This window comes from Anopheles stephensi, chromosome 3 (genome assembly GCF_013141755.1).
Source record: "Anopheles stephensi strain Indian chromosome 3, UCI_ANSTEP_V1.0, whole genome shotgun sequence".
NCBI classification, from domain to species: Eukaryota; Metazoa; Arthropoda; class Insecta; order Diptera; family Culicidae; genus Anopheles; species Anopheles stephensi.
In genome coordinates, this window is record NC_050203.1 from 39,630,297 (window position 1) to 39,654,548 (window position 24,252).

At 47.9% G+C, this 24,252-nt stretch overlaps 1 protein-coding gene and 25 non-coding genes across 26 annotated transcripts; 25 read left to right on the forward strand and 1 right to left on the reverse strand.

Moving 5' to 3' along the window:
• The first annotated feature begins 5,511 nt into the window (after positions 1-5,511).
• On the forward strand, positions 5,512-5,630 carry LOC118514962. The gene has a single exon (XR_004906934.1). It is a non-coding gene; the product is annotated as a 5S ribosomal RNA (ribosomal RNA).
• A 397-nt stretch (positions 5,631-6,027) lies between these two features.
• On the forward strand, positions 6,028-6,146 carry LOC118514749. Its single transcript, XR_004906726.1, has one exon. It is a non-coding gene; the product is annotated as a 5S ribosomal RNA (ribosomal RNA).
• A 397-nt stretch (positions 6,147-6,543) lies between these two features.
• LOC118514963 lies at positions 6,544-6,662 on the forward strand. The gene has a single exon (XR_004906935.1). It is a non-coding gene; the product is annotated as a 5S ribosomal RNA (ribosomal RNA).
• Positions 6,663-7,059: 397 nt separating this feature from the next.
• On the forward strand, positions 7,060-7,178 carry LOC118514750. The gene has a single exon (XR_004906727.1). It is a non-coding gene; the product is annotated as a 5S ribosomal RNA (ribosomal RNA).
• A 397-nt stretch (positions 7,179-7,575) lies between these two features.
• LOC118514751 lies at positions 7,576-7,694 on the forward strand. Its single transcript, XR_004906728.1, has one exon. It is a non-coding gene; the product is annotated as a 5S ribosomal RNA (ribosomal RNA).
• Positions 7,695-8,091: 397 nt separating this feature from the next.
• LOC118514752 lies at positions 8,092-8,210 on the forward strand. The gene has a single exon (XR_004906729.1). It is a non-coding gene; the product is annotated as a 5S ribosomal RNA (ribosomal RNA).
• A 397-nt stretch (positions 8,211-8,607) lies between these two features.
• LOC118514880 lies at positions 8,608-8,726 on the forward strand. The gene has a single exon (XR_004906855.1). It is a non-coding gene; the product is annotated as a 5S ribosomal RNA (ribosomal RNA).
• A 397-nt stretch (positions 8,727-9,123) lies between these two features.
• LOC118514754 lies at positions 9,124-9,242 on the forward strand. The gene has a single exon (XR_004906731.1). It is a non-coding gene; the product is annotated as a 5S ribosomal RNA (ribosomal RNA).
• Positions 9,243-9,639: 397 nt separating this feature from the next.
• Positions 9,640-9,758, forward strand: LOC118514755. The gene has a single exon (XR_004906732.1). It is a non-coding gene; the product is annotated as a 5S ribosomal RNA (ribosomal RNA).
• A 397-nt stretch (positions 9,759-10,155) lies between these two features.
• Positions 10,156-10,274, forward strand: LOC118514756. Its single transcript, XR_004906733.1, has one exon. It is a non-coding gene; the product is annotated as a 5S ribosomal RNA (ribosomal RNA).
• A 397-nt stretch (positions 10,275-10,671) lies between these two features.
• On the forward strand, positions 10,672-10,790 carry LOC118514757. Its single transcript, XR_004906734.1, has one exon. It is a non-coding gene; the product is annotated as a 5S ribosomal RNA (ribosomal RNA).
• Positions 10,791-11,187: 397 nt separating this feature from the next.
• On the forward strand, positions 11,188-11,306 carry LOC118514758. Its single transcript, XR_004906735.1, has one exon. It is a non-coding gene; the product is annotated as a 5S ribosomal RNA (ribosomal RNA).
• A 397-nt stretch (positions 11,307-11,703) lies between these two features.
• On the forward strand, positions 11,704-11,825 carry LOC118514906. Its single transcript, XR_004906883.1, has one exon. It is a non-coding gene; the product is annotated as a 5S ribosomal RNA (ribosomal RNA).
• Positions 11,826-12,222: 397 nt separating this feature from the next.
• Positions 12,223-12,341, forward strand: LOC118514759. Its single transcript, XR_004906736.1, has one exon. It is a non-coding gene; the product is annotated as a 5S ribosomal RNA (ribosomal RNA).
• A 397-nt stretch (positions 12,342-12,738) lies between these two features.
• LOC118514760 lies at positions 12,739-12,857 on the forward strand. The gene has a single exon (XR_004906737.1). It is a non-coding gene; the product is annotated as a 5S ribosomal RNA (ribosomal RNA).
• A 397-nt stretch (positions 12,858-13,254) lies between these two features.
• On the forward strand, positions 13,255-13,373 carry LOC118514761. Its single transcript, XR_004906738.1, has one exon. It is a non-coding gene; the product is annotated as a 5S ribosomal RNA (ribosomal RNA).
• Positions 13,374-13,770: 397 nt separating this feature from the next.
• LOC118514893 lies at positions 13,771-13,890 on the forward strand. The gene has a single exon (XR_004906869.1). It is a non-coding gene; the product is annotated as a 5S ribosomal RNA (ribosomal RNA).
• A 398-nt stretch (positions 13,891-14,288) lies between these two features.
• LOC118514887 lies at positions 14,289-14,407 on the forward strand. The gene has a single exon (XR_004906862.1). It is a non-coding gene; the product is annotated as a 5S ribosomal RNA (ribosomal RNA).
• A 271-nt stretch (positions 14,408-14,678) lies between these two features.
• Positions 14,679-14,797, forward strand: LOC118514762. Its single transcript, XR_004906739.1, has one exon. It is a non-coding gene; the product is annotated as a 5S ribosomal RNA (ribosomal RNA).
• Positions 14,798-15,194: 397 nt separating this feature from the next.
• LOC118514763 lies at positions 15,195-15,313 on the forward strand. The gene has a single exon (XR_004906740.1). It is a non-coding gene; the product is annotated as a 5S ribosomal RNA (ribosomal RNA).
• Positions 15,314-15,710: 397 nt separating this feature from the next.
• On the forward strand, positions 15,711-15,829 carry LOC118514765. Its single transcript, XR_004906742.1, has one exon. It is a non-coding gene; the product is annotated as a 5S ribosomal RNA (ribosomal RNA).
• A 397-nt stretch (positions 15,830-16,226) lies between these two features.
• On the forward strand, positions 16,227-16,345 carry LOC118514766. The gene has a single exon (XR_004906743.1). It is a non-coding gene; the product is annotated as a 5S ribosomal RNA (ribosomal RNA).
• Positions 16,346-16,742: 397 nt separating this feature from the next.
• Positions 16,743-16,861, forward strand: LOC118514767. Its single transcript, XR_004906744.1, has one exon. It is a non-coding gene; the product is annotated as a 5S ribosomal RNA (ribosomal RNA).
• A 397-nt stretch (positions 16,862-17,258) lies between these two features.
• On the forward strand, positions 17,259-17,377 carry LOC118514768. Its single transcript, XR_004906745.1, has one exon. It is a non-coding gene; the product is annotated as a 5S ribosomal RNA (ribosomal RNA).
• A 2,281-nt stretch (positions 17,378-19,658) lies between these two features.
• On the reverse strand, positions 19,659-23,199 carry LOC118509114. Its single transcript, XM_036049285.1, has 2 exons — positions 20,001-23,199; positions 19,659-19,720 (listed from the first exon to the last, which is right to left on the reverse strand). The coding sequence occupies exons 1-2, from the start codon at positions 23,197-23,199 to the stop codon at positions 19,659-19,661; spliced, it is 3,261 nt and encodes a 1,086-aa protein (XP_035905178.1).
• Positions 23,200-23,875: 676 nt separating this feature from the next.
• LOC118514894 lies at positions 23,876-23,995 on the forward strand. The gene has a single exon (XR_004906870.1). It is a non-coding gene; the product is annotated as a 5S ribosomal RNA (ribosomal RNA).
• The last annotated feature ends 257 nt before the right edge of the window (positions 23,996-24,252 follow it).

Genomic DNA, 24,252 nt, shown 5'->3' on the forward strand with positions numbered 1-24,252 from the left:
ATATAGTCACTGATTTTTTCACTGTCACGCTGAAGAAGAACGTATAGTTCGTGCAAGGCATGTTTGGCACCTACGAAATTAGTGCCATTGTCGGAATACAAATGCTTCGGCTTGCCCCTTCTGGCCACAAATCTATCCAGCGCCATTAAGAAAGAAGGGGTACTCAGATCACTAACGAGTTCTAAATGAACAGCCTTTGTGCTCATACAAACAAACACTGACACGTAACACTTGGGAGAAGCTGCCTTACGGTGTGTTGGGCGCAAATAAAACGGTCCACAGTAATCGATTCCAACGCAAGCGAACACTTCGTTTACCGTAACACGTGACACTGGTAGCTGACCAATAGGTTGTGCTATTGGAACTGGATTGGCCCTTATGCACCGATAGCAGGTTCGAAGTACACTACGAACGGCCCGCATGCCATTCAGAATCCACACTTCATCACGCAGGGACGAAAGGGTCATTGTAACTCCACCGTGTAATGTTTTATGATGCTGATCCCTGATCAAAAGACGCGTAAATGGGTGAAATGCTGGCAAAAGAACTGGATGCTTCCCATCAAATGCCATATTTGATTCACGCAACCGGCCACCAACGCGTAATAATCCACAAGAATCGAGGAATGGATTCAACAATCGAATGGATGAGCTCTTTGTTAGACACTTTCCCTTTGTGATAGCGCGAATATCGTCTGAAAACACTTCTCTTTGCACCATATGGAACAGGATCGTTTTAGCCGACTGTAACTCTTTCACTGTTAACGAAGACGAAAACTGTTTTGGTTCACGCTTGCGAATATTGTTGATGAATCTAACACAGAATCCAAAAACCCTTAACAGCCGTTGAAACGATGAAAATCGCTTGAAGATTAGATCCGTCTCAGCAACTTGAGCCGTGAGAACGATGGCTCTTTTCTCCAACTCTGTTTCACCTTTCTCGCCGAAGTGTTGAGAAGGCCAAGATGATTTGACTCCGCCAAGCCACGAGGGACCATTTCTCCATAGATCACTGTTTAGAAGCTCGACTGTTGATATACCCCGAGAGATCATATCGGCTGGGTTTTCTTTTCCGGAGACATGTTGCCACTGCGCACCATGTGTTATGTCTTGTACTTCAGCTACCCGGTTGGCCACAAACGGTTTCCATGTTCTGGGAGCTGCCTTGAGCCACTGAAGCGTAACAGTTGAATCAGACCAAAAGAAACACTCGTCGAATTTGGTGTCTAATGCATACACCACCTTTTGGTAGAGTCGAGCTCCAAGCAAGGCGGCAGACAGCTCTAATCGCGGAATTGTTAAAGGTTTCAGTGGAGCCACTCTTGATTTCGACGCTAATAATGTTATGCATATTGAACCGTTGCTGTCGATTGATCTGATGTATATGCATGCACCATAGGCCACTTCAGAAGCATCAACAAAGCAATGTAGCTCTGCATGCTGATGTTCTGGTATGAATGCAAACCTAGCTATGCGAAATTGTGCTAAGTTTGCTATTTGTTGCAGAAATTCTGTCCACTTTTCTTGCAACTTATGAGGAACTGGCACATCCCAGTCCAAGCTCTGCAACCACAATTGTTGCATGATGATTTTCGCACGTATAGTCACTGGTGTAATAAGACCGAGGGGATCATAGAGTTGAGCTATTGATGACAATATACTGCGTTTTGTGTGAATAGTGGACTTGTTTTCAATAGAGACATTCATACGAAATGAATCTGCTTCGGGTTCCCAGCAAATGCCCAGTGTCTTGATGCTTTCTTCAGCTTCAAACTTTACGGCGGATTGTGTTCCAAGAAGTTCTGCAGGGAGATCCGCTAGCACCTCTAGCGAATTGGAACACCACTTTCGAAGACAAAATCCACCTTTTTCGAGAAGAGCATTGAGTTGATCACGCAGTTCTTTTGCTTCTGCAATACTTCCCGCTCCTTCATCATGAGCAAGCTGTAACAATGTGCGTGTTGCTAAGAATGCTGAGGGTGCCAAGCCATATGTCACTGTGCTTAGTTCGTATGATCGGATGGGCTGAGCATTGTCAAATCTCCATAAAATACGTTGCAGATGCCGATCATCTGGATGCATTGTTACTTGTCGGTACATCTTTGCTATGTCAGCGACAATAGCTACACGATATTTTCGGAAACGAATTACTAAAGTTAGCAACTCCTCCTGAACCACGGGACCAACTAGCAGAGCTTCGTTCAATGACTTTCCAGTCGTAGTTTTTGCAGAGGCGTCGAAAACAACTCTCAGTTTCGTAGTAGAACTGGACTCTTTCAACACCGGATGATGTGGAAGATAATATGCACCGATTTTTTCTTCTTGATTTTCAGAAACAACAGCCATGTGCCCCAGGTCTAAATATTCCTGCATGAAGTCGTGGTATTGGCTTTTGAGGCAAGCATCCTTCGACAATCTTTTCTCAAGAAGGTGAAATCTTTTCAATGCATTGGTTTTCGACTCACCTATTATTTCCTTGAAGTTGGGCTGCTTGGGCATTTGAACAATATAACGGCCGCTTCCATCACGCGAAACGGTTTGTTGAAAATGCCTTTCACACTCCTTTTCATCAAAAGAGTATTCGCTCACCTGGAGTTCCTCGATCTTCCAGAATCGCTCCAATTGTTCTTCGATCGTAGGACGGACGGCTACCACATTGCACCGAACCGCATCACTCGATATAGCAGGAATGTCACCGGTCATAATCCAGCCGAAAACACTTTCGACCAGCACGCCTTTGTTTGGTAGACTATATCTACCGTCACACAATAGTGAGTAGAAATACCCTGCTCCAATAATCATATCGATACGACCGGGCGTGCAGAAATGCGGGTCTGCGAGAGGATATGATGCAGGTATATTCCACTTTTGCACTGGGACTTCGTGGGATGGAGTATCACACGCCACTTTTCGCAACACTAAGAAGTCCATTTCCGCCGAATAGTTGGTAACGCGCGACTGTACCTTTGCACGAACTTCATGATTGGCACTGGATTCTATTCCGTCGACACCAACGATCAAAATGTTCACTTTTTTCCGCGGCAAATGCAATTGTTGACACAGCGACTCACTAATGGCGTTAGGTTGCGAACCATTGTCCAACAGCGCACGCACGAGATGCCTTTGTCCATATGCATCATTTACTTCCAACAACACAGTTGAAAGCAACACGTTTTTGGATACACGATCAACACTATTTACATGCGCAGCTGCCATAATGCTCGAATCAGACGAACCTTTTTCACAGGGCTGTTTAGCATCTTCCACGAAATGTAGCAATGTGTGATGCTTCTTTTTGCATTGCTGGCACGTATATCTTGATCGGCATGATTTTGCAAAATGCCCCTTTTGTAGGCAATTGCCACAAAGTTCTTTGCCATTAACAGCACTCTGTCGATCCTTAGGCTTAAGATCCAGAAATGCTTGGCATTGCCATAAATAATGGTCTTTAGAGCACAAAACACAAGGAACCACATTGTTCCCTTTCATGCTTGCAGCATTGACACTAAGCCTTTTAGATGTTTTCTGGTTTGGTACCTTTGCGTTGGAAGAGCTAACACGATTTCCTACCTGCAACGCTAGAGACTCACTCGCTTGCGCTCTTTTAAGCAGAAATGCTGTCATGCTAGGATAGGTTAACAAAGCTTCCTCCTGAGCGTAGTGTTCTTCCCAAGCCTTCAACGATGCCTTGTCGAGCTTGCTGTCCAAAATTTCCATGATAATGCTACTATCATCCGAAACGGTTTCTCCTAGCTGTTTTAGAATGTCAATATGCAGCTGGAATTTGCTCACTAATTGTCGAAGCTCTTGCGCACCACTATTGATCATGGAAGGCAACCCAAATAATTCACGCGTGTGCATTTTACGTAGATACGGCTTGTTACCATACCGGTCAAGCAAAGCTTTCCATGCCACAGTATAATTTTCCGAAGAAATGGGAATTGGGTGCACTATTCCTGCCGCTTCCCCTTTCAATGACGCGCGCAGGTAATGAAACTTTTGTATAGGTGCGATATCGTCACAGTTGTGCACAAGAGAAACAAAAGTGTCATGAAATAACAACCATTGCGTTACCTCGCCACTAAAAACCGGCAACGATATAGTGGGTAGTTTCACGCTTACGAGCTTTGAGCGTGGTTGCTCTTCTTTCTCCTTTTTCACTAGCTTTGATAACGCAGCCTTGGTTTCGAAAAATAGATCTTCCGTTTGCGCTAGGATATCATCGTTGCTTCTGGTAGCGTTTTCCGATTCATCTAGCTCTTCACACTCTTCATGGATCGATTGGAAACATTCCCAACACTTCACCAATCTTGCAAGACGATCAGGCACTTGATCTTGTAGCTCGGGGGTGTAATCCACTGCGAACTGCAGTGAGCGTCGCATAGACTCAATCAGCGATCGCCTTTTGGCCTGCTTGGCCTTAAGCTTGTCCGCCTTGGTCATTTTGGACTAAAAACTACACTCACACGCAAAGTCACAGGCACGCGAGGGCACGAACTCGCGGCAACCACACACGCGCGCGAAAACACACTCGCGCAAAGTCACACGCACGCGAGGACACGAACTCACGGCGAATCACACACAACTGCAGAGTCACACACACACACGAGGACACGAACTCGCGGAGAGTAACACAATCACATACACGAGGACACAAAACTCGTGGTTAGCCACACAAGCGAGGACACAAACTCGCTGAATAAAAGAATGCACGCACTCGCACGAGGACACGAACTCGTGACAAGTCACACACACACGCACGATGAAGCACACTCACGGAGAGTCGCACATATACACACGAGGACACGAACTCGTGGTATATCACACCCGTACACGCGCGAGGACACAAACTCGCTTAATCGTTACACGCACGCACTTGCGCGACGACACGAAACGCGTGAGAAAAAATACGTACGCACTTTACTCACGGATCACAGGAGTGCTGAAGCCCGCCAATCCTGGTCACGGCACCAAATGTTACGTCCGAAGACGGCCTACGTTGTGTTTTTTTTTTTTTTGTTGAAACCAATATTCTCTTTCAATTATTAGGTGGCTCTGAAAAGAGCCGATTGGATTGGCTTGGCTTCCCTCCGCGGTGTGATCGAGAATGACCGCGCTTTGCGATCAGCACCTCTTTTATAGCTTTCGGAAAAGAAGCCGAGTGTTCTAAATTTCTGCGACGAGCACTTTCTCGTCGCACGGCAGCTCACACTTTCTGGAACGCTTTGACAAAAGCGCTCCACACGGTTCGACTTCTTGGAAGCCGAGTATGGAAACGGCGGCACGTGTGGCGTGGATTCGTTATTGTTCTTATTGGTGCCTGTGTGCTCTGGATCCACTGTTGTTGTTATTTTAGTTCGGGATCGAACAGTGACTGTATTATGTCCGGAATATTTTGTACCCGGTGGTCACTGGCCTCTGCAGAAGCATTCGTCTCGCGGTCCTGCAGTGACTGACAGAGATATGTTGCGGCGACGGCGGCTTTTGATGCGTGCGAGCAGCGGCGATGCTTGTCAACGACCATACCATGTTGAACACACCGGTTCTCGTCCGATCACCGAAGTTAAGCAACATCGGGCATGGCTAGTACTTAGGTGGGTGACCACTTGGGAAAACCATGTGTCGTTGACATCTTCCCCTTTTTTATGCTTAACCATCCACACGGCCTACTACATGAGTGCCCGGATGGATGTTTTAGCCTTAGCAGCATAGAGTGCGTAGAATTGGAAAGGCTCGAATCTCCTTTTGTCGTTAGCATCTTTTCCTTTTTGATGCTTTACCACAAGTAAAAGTTTCCCTACTTATGGACAACATAGAGTGCGTAGAACTACCATAACAAGGTTGGAATCTAATGCTTCAGTAGCATTTTTGTTCTCCGAGATGGTTGTGACTGTATTATGTCCGGAATATTTTGTACCCGGTGGTCACTGGCCTCTGCAGAAGCATTCGTCTCGCGGTCCTGCAGTGACTGACAGAGATATGTTGCGGCGGCGGTGGCTTTTGATGCGTGCGAGCAGCGGTGATGCTTGTCAACGACCATACCATGTTGAACACACCGGTTCTCGTCCGATCACCGAAGTTAAGCAACATCGGGCATGGCTAGTACTTAGGTGGGTGACCACTTGGGAAAACCATGTGTCGTTGGCATCTTCCCCTTTTTTATGCTTAACCATCCACACGGCCTACTACATGAGTGTCCGAACGGATGTTTTAGCCTTAGCAGCATAGAGTGCGTAGAATTGGAAAGGTTAGAATCTCCTTTTGTCATTAGCATTTTTCCCTTTTTGATGCTTTACCACAAGTAAAAGTTTCCCTACTTATGGACAACATAGAGTGCGTAGAAGTACCATAACAAGGTTGGAATCTAATGCTTCAGTAGCATTTTCGTTCTCCGAGATAGTTGTGACTGTGTAAAGTCCGGAATATGTATTATTTCGTGGTCACTGGCCTCTGCAGAAGCATTCGTCTCGCGGTCCCACAGTGACTGACAGAGATATGTTGCGGCGACGGCGGCTTTTGATGCGTGCGAGCAGCGGCGATGCTTGTCAACGACCATACCATGTTGAACACACCGGTTCTCGTCCGATCACCGAAGTTAAGCAACATCGGGCATGGCTAGTACTTAGGTGGGTGACCACTTGGGAAAACCATGTGTCGTTGACATCTTCCCCTTTTTTATGCTTAACCATCCACACGGCCTACTACATGAGTGCCCGGATGGATGTTTTAGCCTTAGCAGCATAGAGTGCGTAGAATTGGAAAGGCTCGAATCTCCTTTTGTCGTTAGCATCTTTTCCTTTTTGATGCTTTACCACAAGTAAAAGTTTCCCTACTTATGGACAACATAGAGTGCGTAGAACTACCATAACAAGGTTGGAATCTAATGCTTCAGTAGCATTTTTGTTCTCCGAGATGGTTGTGACTGTATTATGTCCGGAATATTTTGTACCCGGTGGTCACTGGCCTCTGCAGAAGCATTCGCCTCGCGGTCCTGCAGTGACTGACAGAGATATGTTGCGGCGACGGTGGCTTTTGATGCGTGCGAGCAGCGGTGATGCTTGTCAACGACCATACCATGTTGAACACACCGGTTCTCGTCCGATCACCGAAGTTAAGCAACATCGGGCATGGCTAGTACTTAGGTGGGTGACCACTTGGGAAAACCATGTGTCGTTGGCATCTTCCCCTTTTTTATGCTTAACCAACCACACGGCCTACTGCATGAGTGTCCGAACGGATGTTTTAGCCTTAGCAGCATAGAGTGCGTAGAATTGGAAAGGTTCGAATCTCCTTTTGTCGTAGGCATCTTCCACTTTTTGATGCTTTACCACAAGTAAAAGTTTCCCTGCTTATGGACAACATAGAGTGCGTAGAAGTACCATAACAAGGTTGGAATCTAATGCTTCAGTAGCATTTTTGTTCTCCGAGATGGTTGTGACTGTATTATGTCCGGAATATTTTGTACCCGGTGGTCACTGGCCTCTGCAGAAGCATTCGTCTCGCGGTCCTGCAGTGACTGACAGAGATATGTTGCGGCGGCGGTGGCTTTTGATGCGTGCGAGCAGCGGTGATGCTTGTCAACGACCATACCATGTTGAACACACCGGTTCTCGTCCGATCACCGAAGTTAAGCAACATCGGGCATGGCTAGTACTTAGGTGGGTGACCACTTGGGAAAACCATGTGTCGTTGGCATCTTCCCCTTTTTTATGCTTAACCATCCACACAGCCTACTACATGAGTGTCCGGACGAATGTTTTAGCCTTTGCAGCATAGAGTGCGTAGAATTGGAAAGGTTTGAATCTCCTTTTGTCGTAGGCATCTTCCACTTTTTGATGCTTTACCACAAGTAAAAGTTTCCCTACTTATGGACAACATAGAGTGCGTAGAAGTACCATAACAAGGTTGGAATCTAATGCTTCAGTAGCATTTTCGTTCTCCGAGATGGTTGTGACTGTATTATGTCCGGAATATGTTGTACTCCGTGGACACTGGCCTATGCAGAAGCATTCGTCTCGCGGTCCTGCAGTGACTGACAGAGATATGTTGCGGCGACGGTGGCTTTTGATGCGTGCGAGCAGCGGTGATGCTTGTCAACGACCATACCATGTTGAACACACCGGTTCTCGTCCGATCACCGAAGTTAAGCAACATCGGGCATGGCTAGTACTTAGGTGGGTGACCACTTGGGAAAACCATGTGTCGTTGGCATCTTCCCCTTTTTTATGCTTAACCAACCACACGGCCTACTGCATGAGTGTCCGAACGGATGTTTTAGCCTTAGCAGCATAGAGTGCGTAGAATTGGAAAGGTTCGAATCTCCTTTTGTCGTTAGCATCTTTTCCTTTTTGATGCTTTACCACAAGTAAAAGTTTCCCTGCTTATGGACAACATAGAGTGCGTAGAACTACCATAACAAGGTTGGAATCGTATGCTTCAGTAGCATTTTCGTTCTCCGAGTTAGTTGTGACCGTATTATGTCCGGAATATTTTGTACCCGGTGGTCACTGGCCTCTGCAGAAGCATTCGTCTCGCGGTCCTGCAGTGACTGACAGAGATATGTTGCGGCGGCGGTGGCTTTTGATGCGTGCGAGCAGCGGTGATGCTTGTCAACGACCATACCATGTTGAACACACCGGTTCTCGTCCGATCACCGAAGTTAAGCAACATCGGGCATGGCTAGTACTTAGTTGGGTGACCACTTGGGAAAACCATGTGTCGTTGGCATCTTCCCCTTTTTTATGCTTAACCATCCACACAGCCTACTACATGAGTGTCCGGACGAATGTTTTAGCCTTTGCAGCATAGAGTGCGTAGAATTGGAAAGGTTTGAATCTCCTTTTGTCGTAGGCATCTTCCACTTTTTGATGCTTTACCACAAGTAAAAGTTTCCCTACTTATGGACAACATAGAGTGCGTAGAAGTACCATAACAAGGTTGGAATCTAATGCTTCAGTAGCATTTTCGTTCTCCGAGATGGTTGTGACTGTATTATGTCCGGAATATGTTGTACTCCGTGGACACTGGCCTATGCAGAAGCATTCGTCTCGCGGTCCTGCAGTGACTGACAGAGATATGTTGCGGCGACGGTGGCTTTTGATGCGTGCGAGCAGCGGTGATGCTTGTCAACGACCATACCATGTTGAACACACCGGTTCTCGTCCGATCACCGAAGTTAAGCAACATCGGGCATGGCTAGTACTTAGGTGGGTGACCACTTGGGAAAACCATGTGTCGTTGGCATCTTCCCCTTTTTTATGCTTAACCAACCACACGGCCTACTGCATGAGTGTCCGAACGGATGTTTTAGCCTTAGCAGCATAGAGTGCGTAGAATTGGAAAGGTTTGAATCTCCTTTTGTCGTAGGCATCTTCCACTTTTTGATGCTTTACCACAAGTAAAAGTTTCCCTACTTATGGACAACATAGAGTGCGTAGAAGTACCATAACAAGGTTGGAATCTAATGCTTCAGTAGCATTTTCGTTCTCCGAGATGGTTGTGACTGTATTATGTCCGGAATATGTTGTACTCCGTGGACACTGGCCTATGCAGAAGCATTCGTCTCGCGGTCCTGCAGTGACTGACAGAGATATGTTGCGGCGACGGTGGCTTTTGATGCGTGCGAGCAGCGGTGATGCTTGTCAACGACCATACCATGTTGAACACACCGGTTCTCGTCCGATCACCGAAGTTAAGCAACATCGGGCATGGCTAGTACTTAGGTGGGTGACCACTTGGGAAAACCATGTGTCGTTGGCATCTTCCCCTTTTTTATGCTTAACCAACCACACGGCCTACTGCATGAGTGTCCGAACGGATGTTTTAGCCTTAGCAGCATAGAGTGCGTAGAATTGGAAAGGTTCGAATCTCCTTTTGTCGTAGGCATCTTTCCCTTTTTGATGCTTTACCACAAGTAAAAGTTTCCCTGCTTATGGACAACATAGAGTGCGTGGAAGTACCATAACAAGGTTGGAATCTAATGCTTCAGTAGCATTTTCATTCTCCGAGATAGTTGTGACTGTATTATGTCCCGAATATGTTGTATTTCGTGGACACTGGCCTCTGCAGAAGCATTCGTCTCGCGGTGCTGCAGTGACTGACAGAGATATGTTGCGGCGACGGTGGCTTTTGATGCGTGCGAGCAGCGGTGATGCTTGTCAACGACCATACCATGTTGAACACACCGGTTCTCGTCCGATCACCGAAGTTAAGCAACATCGGGCATGGCTAGTACTTAGGTGGGTGACCACTTGGGAAAACCATGTGTCGTTGGCATCTTCCCCTTTTTTATGCTTAACCAACCACACGGCCTACTGCATGAGTGTCCGAACGGATGTTTTAGCCTTAGCAGCATAGAGTGCGTAGAATTGGAAAGGTTCGAATCTCCTTTTGTCGTAGGCATCTTCCACTTTTTGATGCTTTACCACAAGTAAAAGTTTCCCTGCTTATGGACAACATAGAGTGCGTGGAAGTACCATAACAAGGTTGGAATCTAATGCTTCAGTAGCATTTTCATTCTCCGAGATAGTTGTGACTGTATTATGTCCGGAATATGTTGTATTTCGTGGACACTGGCCTCTGCAGAAGCATTCGTCTCGCGGTGCTGCAGTGACTGACAGAGATATGTTGCGGCGACGGTGGCTTTTGATGCGTGCGAGCAGCGGTGATGCTTGTCAACGACCATACCATGTTGAACACACCGGTTCTCGTCCGATCACCGAAGTTAAGCAACATCGGGCATGGCTAGTACTTAGGTGGGTGACCACTTGGGAAAACCATGTGTCGTTGGCATCTTCCCCTTTTTTATGCTTAACCAACCACACGGCCTACTGCATGAGTGTCCGAACGGATGTTTTAGCCTTAGCAGCATAGAGTGCGTAGAATTGGAAAGGTTCGAATCTCCTTTTGTCGTAGGCATCTTCCACTTTTTGATGCTTTACCACAAGTAAAAGTTTCCCTACTTATGGACAACATAGAGTGCGTAGAAGTACCATAACAAGGTTGGAATCTAATGCTTCAGTAGCATTTTCGTTCTCCGAGATGGTTGTGACTGTATTATGTCCGGAATATGTTGTACTCCGTGGACACTGGCCTATGCAGAAGCATTCGTCTCGCGGTCCTGCAGTGACTGACAGAGATATGTTGCGGCGACGGTGGCTTTTGATGCGTGCGAGCAGCGGTGATGCTTGTCAACGACCATACCATGTTGAACACACCGGTTCTCGTCCGATCACCGAAGTTAAGCAACATCGGGCATGGCTAGTACTTAGGTGGGTGACCACTTGGGAAAACCATGTGTCGTTGGCATCTTCCCCTTTTTTATGCTTAACCAACCACACGGCCTACTGCATGAGTGTCCGAACGGATGTTTTAGCCTTAGCAGCATAGAGTGCGTAGAATTGGAAAGGTTAGAATCTCCTTTTGTCATTAGCATTTTTCCCTTTTTGATGCTTTACCACAAGTAAAAGTTTCCCTACTTATGGACAACATAGAGTGCGTAGAAGTACCTTAACAAAGATGGAATCTAATGCTTCAGTAACATTTTCGTTCTCCGAGATGGTTGTGACTGTATTATGTCCGGAATATTTTGTACCCGGTGGTCACTGGCCTCTTCAAAAGCATTCGTCTCGTGTTCCTGCAGTGACTGAAAGAGATATGTTGCGGCGACGGTGGCTTTTGATGCGTGCGAGCAGCGGTGATGCTTGTCAACGACCATACCATGTTGAACACACCGGTTCTCGTCCGATCACCGAAGTTAAGCAACATCGGGCATGGCTAGTAGTACTTAGGTGGGTGACCACTTGGGAAAACCATGTGTCGTTGGCATCTTCCCCTTTTTTATGCTTAACCATCCACACGGCCTACTACATGAGTGTCCGAACGGATGTTTTAGCCTTAGCAGCATAGAGTGCGTAGAATTGGAAAGGTTCGAATCTCCTTTTGTCGTTAGAATCTTTTCCTTTTTGATGCTTTACCACAAGTAAAAGTTTCCCTACTTATGGACAACATAGAGTGCGTAGAAGTACCTTAACAAGGATGGAATCTAATGCTTCAGTAGCATTTTCATTCTCCGAGATGGTTGTGACCGTATTATGTCCGGAATATGTTGTATTTCGTGGACACTGGCCTCTGCAGAAGCATTCGTCTCGCGGTTCTGCAGTGACTGAAAGAGATATGTTGCGGCGACGGTGGCTTTTGATGCGTGCGAGCAGCGGTGATGCTTGTCAACGACCATACCATGTTGAACACACCGGTTCTCGTCCGATCACCGAAGTTAAGCAACATCGGGCATGGCTAGTACTTAGGTGGGTGACCACTTGGGAAAACCATGTGTCGTTGGCATCTTCCCCTTTTTTATGCTTAACCAACCACACGGCCTACTACATGAGTGTCCGAACGGATGTTTTAGCCTTAGCAGCATAGAGTGCGTAGAATTGGAAAGGTTCGAATCTCCTTTTGTCGTTAGCATCTTTCCCTTTTTGATGCTTTACCACAAGTAAAAGTTTCCCTGCTTATGGACAACATAGAGTGCGTAGAAGTACCATAACAAGGATGGAATCGTATGCTTCAGTAGCATTTTCGTTCTCCGAGATGGTTGTGACTGTATTATGTCCGGAATATGTTGTACTCCGTGGTCACTGGCCTTTTCAGAAGCATTCGTCTCGCGGTCCTGCAGTGACTGAAAGAGATATGTTGCGGCGACGGTGGCTTTTGATGCGTGCGAGCAGCGGTGATGCTTGTCAACGACCATACCATGTTGAACACACCGGTTCTCGTCCGATCACCGAAGTTAAGCAACATCGGGCATGGCTAGTACTTAGGTGGGTGACCACTTGGGAAAACCATGTGTCGTTGGCATCTTCCCCTTTTTTATGCTTAACCAACCACACAGCCTGCTACATGAGTGTCCGAACGGATGTTTTAGCCTTAGCAGCATAGAGTGCGTAGAATTGGAAAGGTTCGAATCTCCTTTAGTCGTTAGCATCTTTCCCTTTTTGATGCTTTACCACAAGTAAAAGTTTCCCTACTTATGGACAACATAGAGTGCGTAGAAGTACTTTAATAAGGATGGAATCTAATGTTTCAGTAGCATTTTCGTTCTCCGAGATAGTTGTGGCCGTATTATGTCCGGAACATGTTGTATTCCGTGGTCACTGGCCTATGCAGAAGCATTCGTCTCGCGGTCCTGCAGTGACTGACAGAGATATGTTGCGGCGACGGTGGCTTTTGATGCGTGCGAGCAGCGGTGATGCTTGTCAACGACCATACCATGTTGAACACACCGGTTCTCGTCCGATCACCGAAGTTAAGCAACATCGGGCATGGCTAGTACTTAGGTGGGTGACCACTTGGGAAAACCATGTGTCGTTGGCATCTTCCCCTTTTTTATGCTTAACCAACCACACGGCCTACTACATGAGTGTCCGAACGGATGTTTTAGCCTTAGCAGCATAGAGTGCGTAGAATTGGAAAGGTTCGAATCTCCTTTTGTCGTTAGCATCTTTCCCTTTTTGATGCTTTACCACAAGTAAAAGTTTCCCTGCTTATGGACAACATAGAGTGCGTAGAAGTACCATAACAAGGATGGAATCGTATGCTTCAGTAGCATTTTCGTTCTCCGAGATGGTTGTGACTGTATTATGTCCGGAATATGTTGTACTCCGTGGTCACTGGCCTTTTCAGAAGCATTCGTCTCGCGGTCCTGCAGTGACTGAAAGAGATATGTTGCGGCGACGGTGGCTTTTGATGCGTGCGAGCAGCGGTGATGCTTGTCAACGACCATACCATGTTGAACACACCGGTTCTCGTCCGATCACCGAAGTTAAGCAACATCGGGCATGGCTAAGTACTTAGGTGGGTGACCACTTGGGAAAACCATGTGTCGTTGGCATCTTCCCCTTTTTTATGCTTAACCAACCACACGGCCTACTACATGAGTGTCCGGACGGATGTTTTAGCCTTAGCAGCATAGAATGCGTAGAATTGGAAAGGTTCGAATCTCCCTTTTGTCGTTAGCATCTTTCCCTTTTTGATGCTTTACCACAAGTAAAAGTTTTTCTACTTATGGACAACATAGAGTGCGTAGAAGCACCTTAACAAGGATGGAATCTAATGCTTCAGTAACATTTTCGTTCTTCGAGATGGTTGTGACTGTATTATGTTCGGAATATGTTGTATTTCGTGGACATTGGCCTCTGCAGAAGCATTTGTCTCGCGGTCCTGCAGTGACTGAAAGAGATATGTTGCAGCGACGGTGGCTTTTCATGCGTGCGAGCAGCGGTGATGCTTGTCAACGACCATACCATGTTGAACACACCGGTTCTCGTCCGATCACCGAAGTTAAGCAACATCGGGCATGGCTAGTACTTAGGTGGGTGACCACTTGGGAAAACCATGTGTCGTAGGCATCTTCCCCTTTTTGATGCTTTACCACAAGTAAAAGTTTCCCTACTTATGGACAACATAGAGTGCGTAGAAGTACCTTAACAAGGATGGAATCTAATGCTTCAGTAGCATTTTCATTCTCCGAGATGGTTGTGACCGTATTATGTCCGGAATATGTTGTATTTCGTGGACACTGGCCTCTGCAGAAGCATTCGTCTCGCGGTGCTGCAGTGACTGAAAGAGATATGTTGCGGCGACGGTGGCTTTTGATGCGTGCGAGCAGCGGTGATGCTTGTCAACGACCATACCATGTTGAACACACCGGTTCTCGTCCGATCACCGAAGTTAAGCAACATCGGGCATGGCTAGTACTTAGGTGGGTGACCACTTGGGAAAACCATGTGTCGTTGGCATCTTCCCCTTTTTTATGCTTAACCAACCACACGGCCTACTACATGAGTGCCCGGATGGATGTTTTAGCCTTAGCAGCATAGAGTGCGTAGAATTGGAAAGGTTCGAATCTCCTTTTGTCGTTAGCATCTTTCCCTTTTTGATGCTTTACCACAAGTAAAAGTTTCCCTACTTATGGACAACATAGAGTGCGTAGAAGTACCTTAACAAGGATGGAATCTAATGCTTCAGTAGCATTTTCATTCTCCGAGATGGTTGTGACCGTATTATGTCCGGAATATGTTGTATTTCGTGGACACTGGCCTCTGCAGAAGCATTCGTCTCGCGGTTCTGCAGTGACTGAAAGAGATATGTTGCGGCGACGGTGGCTTTTGATGCGTGCGAGCAGCGGTGATGCTTGTCAACGACCATACCATGTTGAACACACCGGTTCTCGTCCGATCACCGAAGTTAAGCAACATCGGGCATGGCTAGTACTTAGGTGGGTGACCACTTGGGAAAACCATGTGTCGTTGGCATCTTCCCCTTTTTTATGCTTAACCAACCACACAGCCTGCTACATGAGTGTCCGAAAGGATGTTTTAGCCTTAGCAGCATAGAGTGCGTAGAATTGGAAAGGTTCGAATCTCCTTTAGTCGTTAGCATCTTTCCCTTTTTGATGCTTTACCACAAGTAAAAGTTTCCCTACTTATGGACAACATAGAGTGCGTAGAAGTACTTTAATAAGGATGGAATCTAATGCTTCAGTAGCATTTTCGTTCTCCGAGATGGTTGTGACTGTATTATGTCCGGAATATGTTGTACTCCGTGGTCACTGGCCTATGCAGAAGCATTCGTCTCGCGGTGCTGCAGTGACTGAAAGAGATATGTTGCGGCGACGGTGGCTTTTGATGCGTGCGAGCAGCGGTGATGCTTGTCAACGACCATACCATGTTGAACACACCGGTTCTCGTCCGATCACCGAAGTTAAGCAACATCGGGCATGGCTAGTACTTAGGTGGGTGACCACTTGGGAAAACCATGTGTCGTTGGCATCTTCCCCTTTTTTATGCTTAACCAACCACACGGCCTACTACATGAGTGCCCGGATGGATGTTTTAGCCTTAGCAGCATAGAGTGCGTAGAATTGGAAAGGTTCGAATCTCCTTTTGTCGTTAGCATCTTTCCCTTTTTGATGCTTTACCACAAGTAAAAGTTTCCCTACTTATGGACAACATAGAGTGCGTAGAAGTACCTTAACAAGGATGGAATCTAATGCTTCAGTAGCATTTTCATTCTCCGAGATGGTTGTGACCGTATTATGTCCGGAATATGTTGTATTTCGTGGACACTGGCCTCTGCAGAAGCATTCGTCTCGCGGTTCTGCAGTGACTGAAAGAGATATGTTGCGGCGACGGTGGCTTTTGATGCGTGCGAGCAGCGGTGATGCTTGTCAACGACCATACCATGTTGAACACACCGGTTCTCGTCCGATCACCGAAGTTAAGCAACATCGGGCATGGCTAGTACTTAGGTGGGTGACCACTTGGGAAAACCATGTGTCGTTGGCATCTTCCCCTTTTTTATGCTTAACCAACCACACAGCCTGCTACATGAGTGTCCGAAAGGATGTTTTAGCCTTAGCAGCATAGAGTGCGTAGAATTGGAAAGGTTCGAATCTCCTTTAGTCGTTAGCATCTTTCCCTTTTTGATGCTTTACCACAAGTAAAAGTTTCCCTACTTATGGACAACATAGAGTGCGTAGAAGTACTTTAATAAGGATGGAATCTAATGCTTCAGTAGCATTTTCGTTCTCCGAGATGGTTGTGACTGTATTATGTCCGGAATATGTTGTACTCCGTGGTCACTGGCCTATGCAGAAGCATTCGTCTCGCGGTCCCACAGTGACTGACAGGGATATGTTGCGGCGACGGTGGCTTTTGATGCGTGCGAGCAGCGGCGATGCTTGTCAACGACCATACCATGTTGAACACACCGGTTCTCGTCCGATCACCGAAGTTAAGCAACATCGGGCATGGCTAGTACTTAGGTGGGTGACCACTTGGGAAAACCATGTGTCGTTGGCATCTTCCCCTTTTTTATGCTTAACCAACCACACGGCCTACTACATGAGTGTCCGAACGGATGTTTTAGCCTTAGCAGCATAGAGTGCGTAGAATTGGAAAGGTTCGAATCTCCTTTTGTCGTTAGCATCTTTTCCTTTTTGATGCTTTACCACAAGTAAAAGTTTTTCTACTTATGGACAACATAGAGTGCGTAGAAGCACCTTAACAAGGATGGAATCTAATGCTTCAGTAACATTTTCGTTCTTCGAGATGGTTGTGACTGTATTATGTTCGGAATATGTTGTATTTCGTGGACATTGGCCTCTGCAGAAGCATTTGTCTCGCGGTCCTGCAGTGACTGACAGAGATATGTTGCGGCGACGGTGGCTTTTGATGCGTGCGAGCAGCGGCGATGCTTGTCAACGACCATACCATGTTGAACACACCGGTTCTCGTCCGATCACCGAAGTTAAGCAACATCGGGCATGGCTAGTACTTAGGTGGGTGACCACTTGGGAAAACCATGTGTCGTTGGCATCTTCCCCTTTTTTATGCTTAACCAACCACACGGCCTGCTACATGAGTGTCCGGACGGATGTTTTAGCCTTAGCAGCATAGAATGCGTAGAATTGGAAAGGTTCGAATCTCCCTTTTGTCGTTAGCATCTTTCCCTTTTTGATGCTTTACCACAAGTAAAAGTTTTTCTACTTATGGACAACATAGAGTGCGTAGAAGCACCTTAACAAGGATGGAATCTAATGCTTCAGTAACATTTTCGTTCTTCGAGATGGTTGTGACTGTTGCGAATTGCAACGCCTGACCAGCAATCAAAAAGAAGGCGAGTGGATTCTTTAGTATACTTTACTTTATTTTGCGAAACTAAAAATTCGTCCGCTTGGCCCGCTGGTCAGGATCAAAAAGAAAGGACCTTTCCTCGTTATCTCGATCGTCACGCCAGACCACGTCATCCTTCGCTTCGGGTCCGTCCGCCGATGTCGTCCGAAGCAACGCGCCCCCTCGTGGCCGGTAGCACAAGCTGACAAAAGGCGCGCGTGCCGTCCTCCAATGATCGCGTCGTTACCATAAAGTGACAGTCCACCAGTCGTTTTGCTGTGCTAAACGATAACCTTTTGCGCGACGTTTAGCGTGACCAGCTTAACCACCGGCCTCTCCAGCGTTGTCCCGCGTGCTGTCCTTACGACGACCCGACGAATGATTCCATCTCGAGACGGAATGACACTTTCCACCCTTCCTCTCGGCCAACAGTTCCGCGGGTTGTTTTCGTCAACTATAATAACGACATCTCCGGGTTGGATCGGTTTATGTGGTTCAAACCATTTCGTCCTTCTTGTCAGGGTTGGCAGGTACGATTTTACCCATTTCTTCCAGTACCCATTCATCCTGGCCTGCACAGCTTTCCAATTCTGCTGCAAGGCCGCAGGAGAATCGTCATGCAGAACCAAAGGTTTCGTCCCTGCGGAAGATCCTAACAAGAAATGGTTTGGGGTTAACGGCTCATCATCCTCACCATCGACCGGAACGTGGGTAAGCGGGCGAGAATTTAGCATATTCTCTACTTCGATGAGCGCTGCTGTCAGTACCGCGTCCGTGGGGTGCCTCTCCTTCAGGGTGCGAGTCAGCATCCGTTTAACCGATTGAATCATTCTCTCCCATGATCCACCGAAATGGGGAGCTGCCGGGGGGTTGAACTTCCACGTTGGGTCGGGCGGACCGAACTCGCTGAGGATCGCCGAGTTGACCCGTTCAGCTGCCTCTCTGAGTTCCCGATCAGCGCCAACAAAATTAGTACCTCGGTCGGAGATGATCTCGATCGGCGTCCCACGACGCGCCATGAAGCTGCGAATCGCCATCAGACAGTCACTGGTAGACAGTGACCGCACCACCTCAATGTGGATCGCTCGAACCGTCAAGCATGTAAACAAAACGCCCCAACGTTTTTCCGTCTTCCGTCCGTTCGCAACTATCATAGGGCCGAAGTAGTCTATTCCCGTGTATGAGAAGGGCATCATATATGCAGCAAGACGCGCAGCTGGCAGTTCACACATCTGCGGCGAAACCGGACGAGCGTACAGCAACATACACATGTTGCACTGCAGACGTACGTGTCTGCACACCGACCGAAGAGCTGGAATATCGAATCGTTGTCTCACTTCGTTGACCACAGTCTCTTGGCTCCCGTGCTTGTAGCGGCGATGGACGTCGTCGACGATTAACTCTGTTACGCGGTGTCTTCTCGGTAGCAGGATGGGTCGCTTTGTCGCCAGATCCACGACACGGCAACGGTCAATCCGGCCACTCAATCTCAGGATACCATCTTCGTCCATATAAGGGTTCCGCTTGAACAGCACACTGCTTCTGGGTATCAGGTTCTTCCATGAAGGCGCTGCGGGTGTCTCCCGGTGCCTTTGAAGTAGGGCGTATTCCTCCGGAAATGCATTTCTCTGCACATCCCTTATGACGACTCGTTCAGCTTCCTGGATTTCCTCGCGAGTGAGAGGACCTGTCGATCTCGGTTTGTTATTCAAAATCAGGTTTACATACCGACGGACATAGGCAATGGTCCGAACAAGGCGAGTCCAGCGTGAAAACCGTTCGTAGGATATGAACGTGTTGTGTACAGCGTGAGCGCCAACAAGCATTCTCTTCTTCCGTAATTCTTTTGTGGTTCCCGATGGTGTTCTGAAGGGGACGTTCCACTCTGTTTCAGGTATGTGCAGGAACTCCGGCGCAAGAAACCATCGGTTGGAAGCGAGATGATGTTTTAGGTTGGTCCACTTCGTCGCTTCATCGGCTACATTCAGCGTGGTAGGAAGCCACCTCCAATCGTCAACAGTAGTTGTCTCCAGAACTTCAGCAACCCTGTGAGCGACGAAAATAGAGTACTTACGATGGTCCGCATTTATCCAGTCTATGACGTCAGTCGAGTCTGTCCAAAAATAGTAACGATGAATTTCATGTCGATGAGCACTCTGTATCGACGAGGCTAATCTGCATCCCATCACGGCAGCCTGCAACTCTAGTTTTGGAACGGATAAATATTTAAGCGGAGCTACTCTTGCTTTTGCCCCAACCAAAGCCACCTCTATTTGGCCGTCAAACTCGAATCTGAAGTACGCGACCGCCGCGTAACCATCAGCACCTGCATCGACGAACACGTGGAGTTGAAGACACGATTCAGCAAAGGGTGTGATCAGCCGGTAACATCGTGGTATGGTAATGCCTTCCAGATCCGGCAATCGTTGCATCCAGGAATCCCACTTGCACTGTATCTCGTCCGGTACTTCATCATCCCAGCCAAGATTGAGGCGCCAAACTTCCTGAAGCAGCACTTTCAAGTAGAACAATACTCCGGCAATCAAGCCCAAGGGGTCGTATATGGACATCAGGGTCCTTAGCATCTGCCTCTTAGATAAGGGTTTATCTTTGCGTGCCAGTTCGAGGTGTCTTATGCGGGATAGTTTGAAGCTGAAACTATCATTTGCAGTGTCCCACCACATTCCCAGCACTTTCTCCGGCTTCAGGCACGACTCAAAATCCAACTCCTTTACCGCTTCTGGGTTTCCTTGCACTGCTGCAACAACACTGCGGCTGTTCGACAGCCAATTGTGTAACCGAAACCCTGCGTTAGCATGAATGTGGCTCACCTGGTGCGCTAGATCGACGGCCTCCGCCTCGGTTTCCAGGCTTGTCAACATGTCGTCCACGTAATGCTCCTCCTTGATGCATTGGACCGCTCGAGGGTACCGGGATTGATACAGTTCGGCATTCTCGTTTTTGACGTATTGCGCCGTACAAGGAGAACAAGCTGCACCGAATGTCATCCTCAGCATGACGTACTCCTGCGGTTCTGCATTGGTGTCGCCCCATCGCCATAGAAAACGCTGGCTGTGCACGTCGTCACCGTAAATCTGTACCTGGTGGTACATCTCGCGAATGTCAGCCGCCACCGCGATCCTACACTCGCGAAAACGAAACAACACGGTTTGTAGCGGCGTCAGCAGATCTGGTCCGGTCAGCAACTTCTTGTTAAGCGAGACACCCTTCACTTCAGCCGCTGCGTCCCAAACCAAGCGGATTTTATCTGGCTTGTTAGGGTTAGTAACAGGAAACACAGGTAGGTACCACTTCCTGGGATAAAACACCTTCAGCTCGTCCGTTCCTAGTTGCCTGACATAACCTTTCGCCAAATACTCCCTGAGGATTCGGTTTATGTTGTCGGCGAGATTCGGATCTCGTTGCATTTTCCGCTCGAGACACTCCATCCTTGATGCAGCCATGTGACGGTTTTCCGGCATAAAAGTGTTGTCACTCCGCCATAGCAAACTGGTTGCGTACCGCCCATCGATGTGCCTCGTGTTGCCTTGCAGGATCGCCAGCGCTCGTTGATCTTCCTTCGAAAGCGATAGCTGCTTGGCGGGACCGTAACCGTCGACCTCAAAATACGCTGCCATCATACGATCTGCCCTTGAGATGGCTCCTTGGCAATCGCAGATGTGGTAGCTTGACTCTGGCTGCACTAAATTCGAATCGTTATCGTAGTCTGTGCACTTACCAAATATGAGCCATCCCAATCGCGTCTTGGTAGCTGTCGGTTGTCCCGCACTTCCTTCTATCGTTTTCAGAGGTCTCGTCAGCCTATACTGGTCGATGCCTATCAACAGGCGTGGAGAAGCACTTTCATATGACTGTGCTGGAATCGTCGCGAGATGCGTGAACTTGCGTTTTAGCTCTTCTGTATCGACCGACTGTCTAGGGAGTGAAAGCCGGCTAACCGTCCGCACATCGGTCATCGAGTAAACGGGCGCCTTTTCTTCGACACTAGACACCTGCACTGTCACTCTCTGCGACTCGCGTTCATCACGTTTCTGACCAGCACTGTACAGCAGACATAGCGGATCGAGAGTACCGGAAACTCCTAGCTCTCTTGCAAGCTCCTGCTCCATCAGCGTCACCGTCGACCCCTCGTCTAGCAACGCGTGGGTGTAAACCGGACCGCTCTTCCCATGAAGCATCACCGGAACGTATCGCAACAGCATGCTGTCTGTTCTCGTACCATGATGATTAATTTCAACCGGTCGCTCCTCACTGGTGGTACGATGTAATTTGCGGTGATGTTTAGCCACACATCCTTGCAGACCGCATTCAACACGTACCGAGCACGGGCCGTAGTGCTTTCCTAAGCAACGTTTACACAGTTTTAAGCTGCGTACCTTTTCCCATCTGGCTGAAACACTAAGCTGGTTAAAAACTATACACTCACCAACCTCCACACACGTGTCCTTATTGCACACCGCACATGCTCGATTTCTGCTGGACTGGGTTACATGCGTTTCCACATGTTGCGCGTGAACCTGTCGTGTTGTCGTCTTCTTCTTCGGCTGGGGGGGAGTTACCGCCATCGCTCCATCCGTCGCCTCTTGAATCCATGCACCAAAGTCGTTCAGCGTAACACCTTTCAGCTGCCGCCTGTGCATTCCCCAGCTCCATCGTAGAAACGCGGGCATCCGGTCCACCAGCTCTTGAAGCAACGCTGCATCGTACAGCCTCTCGGACGCTCCTTTCGTCTTGACGGTCGCACAAATCTCTGCTACCAGCTCACCGTACTCGATAAAGCCATCTAGGCGCTCTGGTTTCAGCGCCGGTGCTTCGCGTATCTGCTCGAGGAGCGAGTTAACGAGAACGTCCGCTCTGCCGTAGGACTTTTCCAATGCTGCCATAATTTGATCCAAATTATCCGCGTTGCGTAGGCGGCTTTGCACCATGCGTAGCGCTTTTCCTCGCAACGCACCTTGCAGGCGAAGGATGTTTTCGTCATCGCTGAATCCGAATGTGCGCGTCGATCTTTTAAAGGTTGACAGAAATAGCGGCCATTCATCGGGATCCCCAGCGAATGAAGGGAGTTCGCACCGGACAGCCTGACGGGCAGCTATTTGGCTCTGACTTAGTTCACCATCATCGGTTACCGTAATCCGCTTAGCCGTTGAGCAAGGAAGCGGTTTATCCGGAGAAAACGTGGTCTGCCCGCGGTCCTCACGGAGCCGTACCACTTCAGTTTCCTTTTCTCGTAACGCCTTCAGCACGTCGTCCGTTTTGGCTCTCAGAGCCTCCATCTCTCTCTTCATGCTCGCTATTTCTTCCTCCTTAGCAATACCGAGCTTACATTTCGTATCGCACTCCGCGCACCACCACGCCCTGGTTTCTATCGCTTTGTCCACATTCGCGCACTTTTGGTGGAACCACTTATCGCAAAAGTCACACTGGATCGATTCGCCTTGCGTTACCACTTTCTCACAAGTCGCACACGTAAACTCCGAGATTTCGGCACCACTCTGCTCCATTTCGCACTACGCGTTTCGGATCCTTTGTGTGGAGTGTGGTTATGTATGCTTGTGTGTGTGTGTGTATACTTCTTACCGAGTCCTTTAGGTTAAGTGATTGCCACGTGGTTTGGAAGTAATGCAAAGGCGAACCGAATTTGCACGGCTCGTGTTACTTTTACTGGACAATTACAAGACAAAATTACAGGTGTGATTTTTTACGCTTTTTGACGAATTTTTAGAATGACGAATTTTTAGAATGTTGCGAATTGCAACGCCTGACCAGCAATCAAAAAGAAGGCGAGTGGATTCTTTAGTATACTTTACTTTATTTTGCGAAACTAAAAATTCGTCCGCTTGGCCCGCTGGTCAGGATCAAAAAGAAAGGACCTTTCCTCGTTATCTCGATCGTCACGCCAGACCACGTCATCCTTCGCTTCGGGTCCGTCCGCCGATGTCGTCCGAAGCAACGCGCCCCCTCGTGGCCGGTAGCACAAGCTGACAAAAGGCGCGCGTGCCGTCCTCCAATGATCGCGTCGTTACCATAAAGTGACAGTGACTGTATTATGTTCGGAATATGTTGTATTTCGTGGACATTGGCCTCTGCAGAAGCATTTGTCTCGCGGTCCTGCAGTGACTGAAAGAGATATGTTGCAGCGACGGTGGCTTTTCATGCGTGCGAGCAGCGGTGATGCTTGTCAACGACCATACCATGTTGAACACACCGGTTCTCGTCCGATCACCGAAGTTAAGCAACATCGGGCATGGCTAAGTACTTAGGTGGGTGACCACTTGGGAAAACCATGTGTCGTTGGCATCTTCCCCTTTTTTATGCTTAACCAACCACACGGCCTACTACATGAGTGTCCGGACGGATGTTTTAGCCTTAGCAGCATAGAATGCGTAGAATTGGAAAGGTTCGAATCTCCCTTTTGTCGTTAGCATCTTTCCCTTTTTGATGCTTTACCACAAGTAAAAGTTTTTCTACTTATGGACAACATAGAGTGCGTAGAAGCACCTTAACAAGGATGGAATCTAATGCTTCAGTAACATTTTCGTTCTTCGAGATGGTTG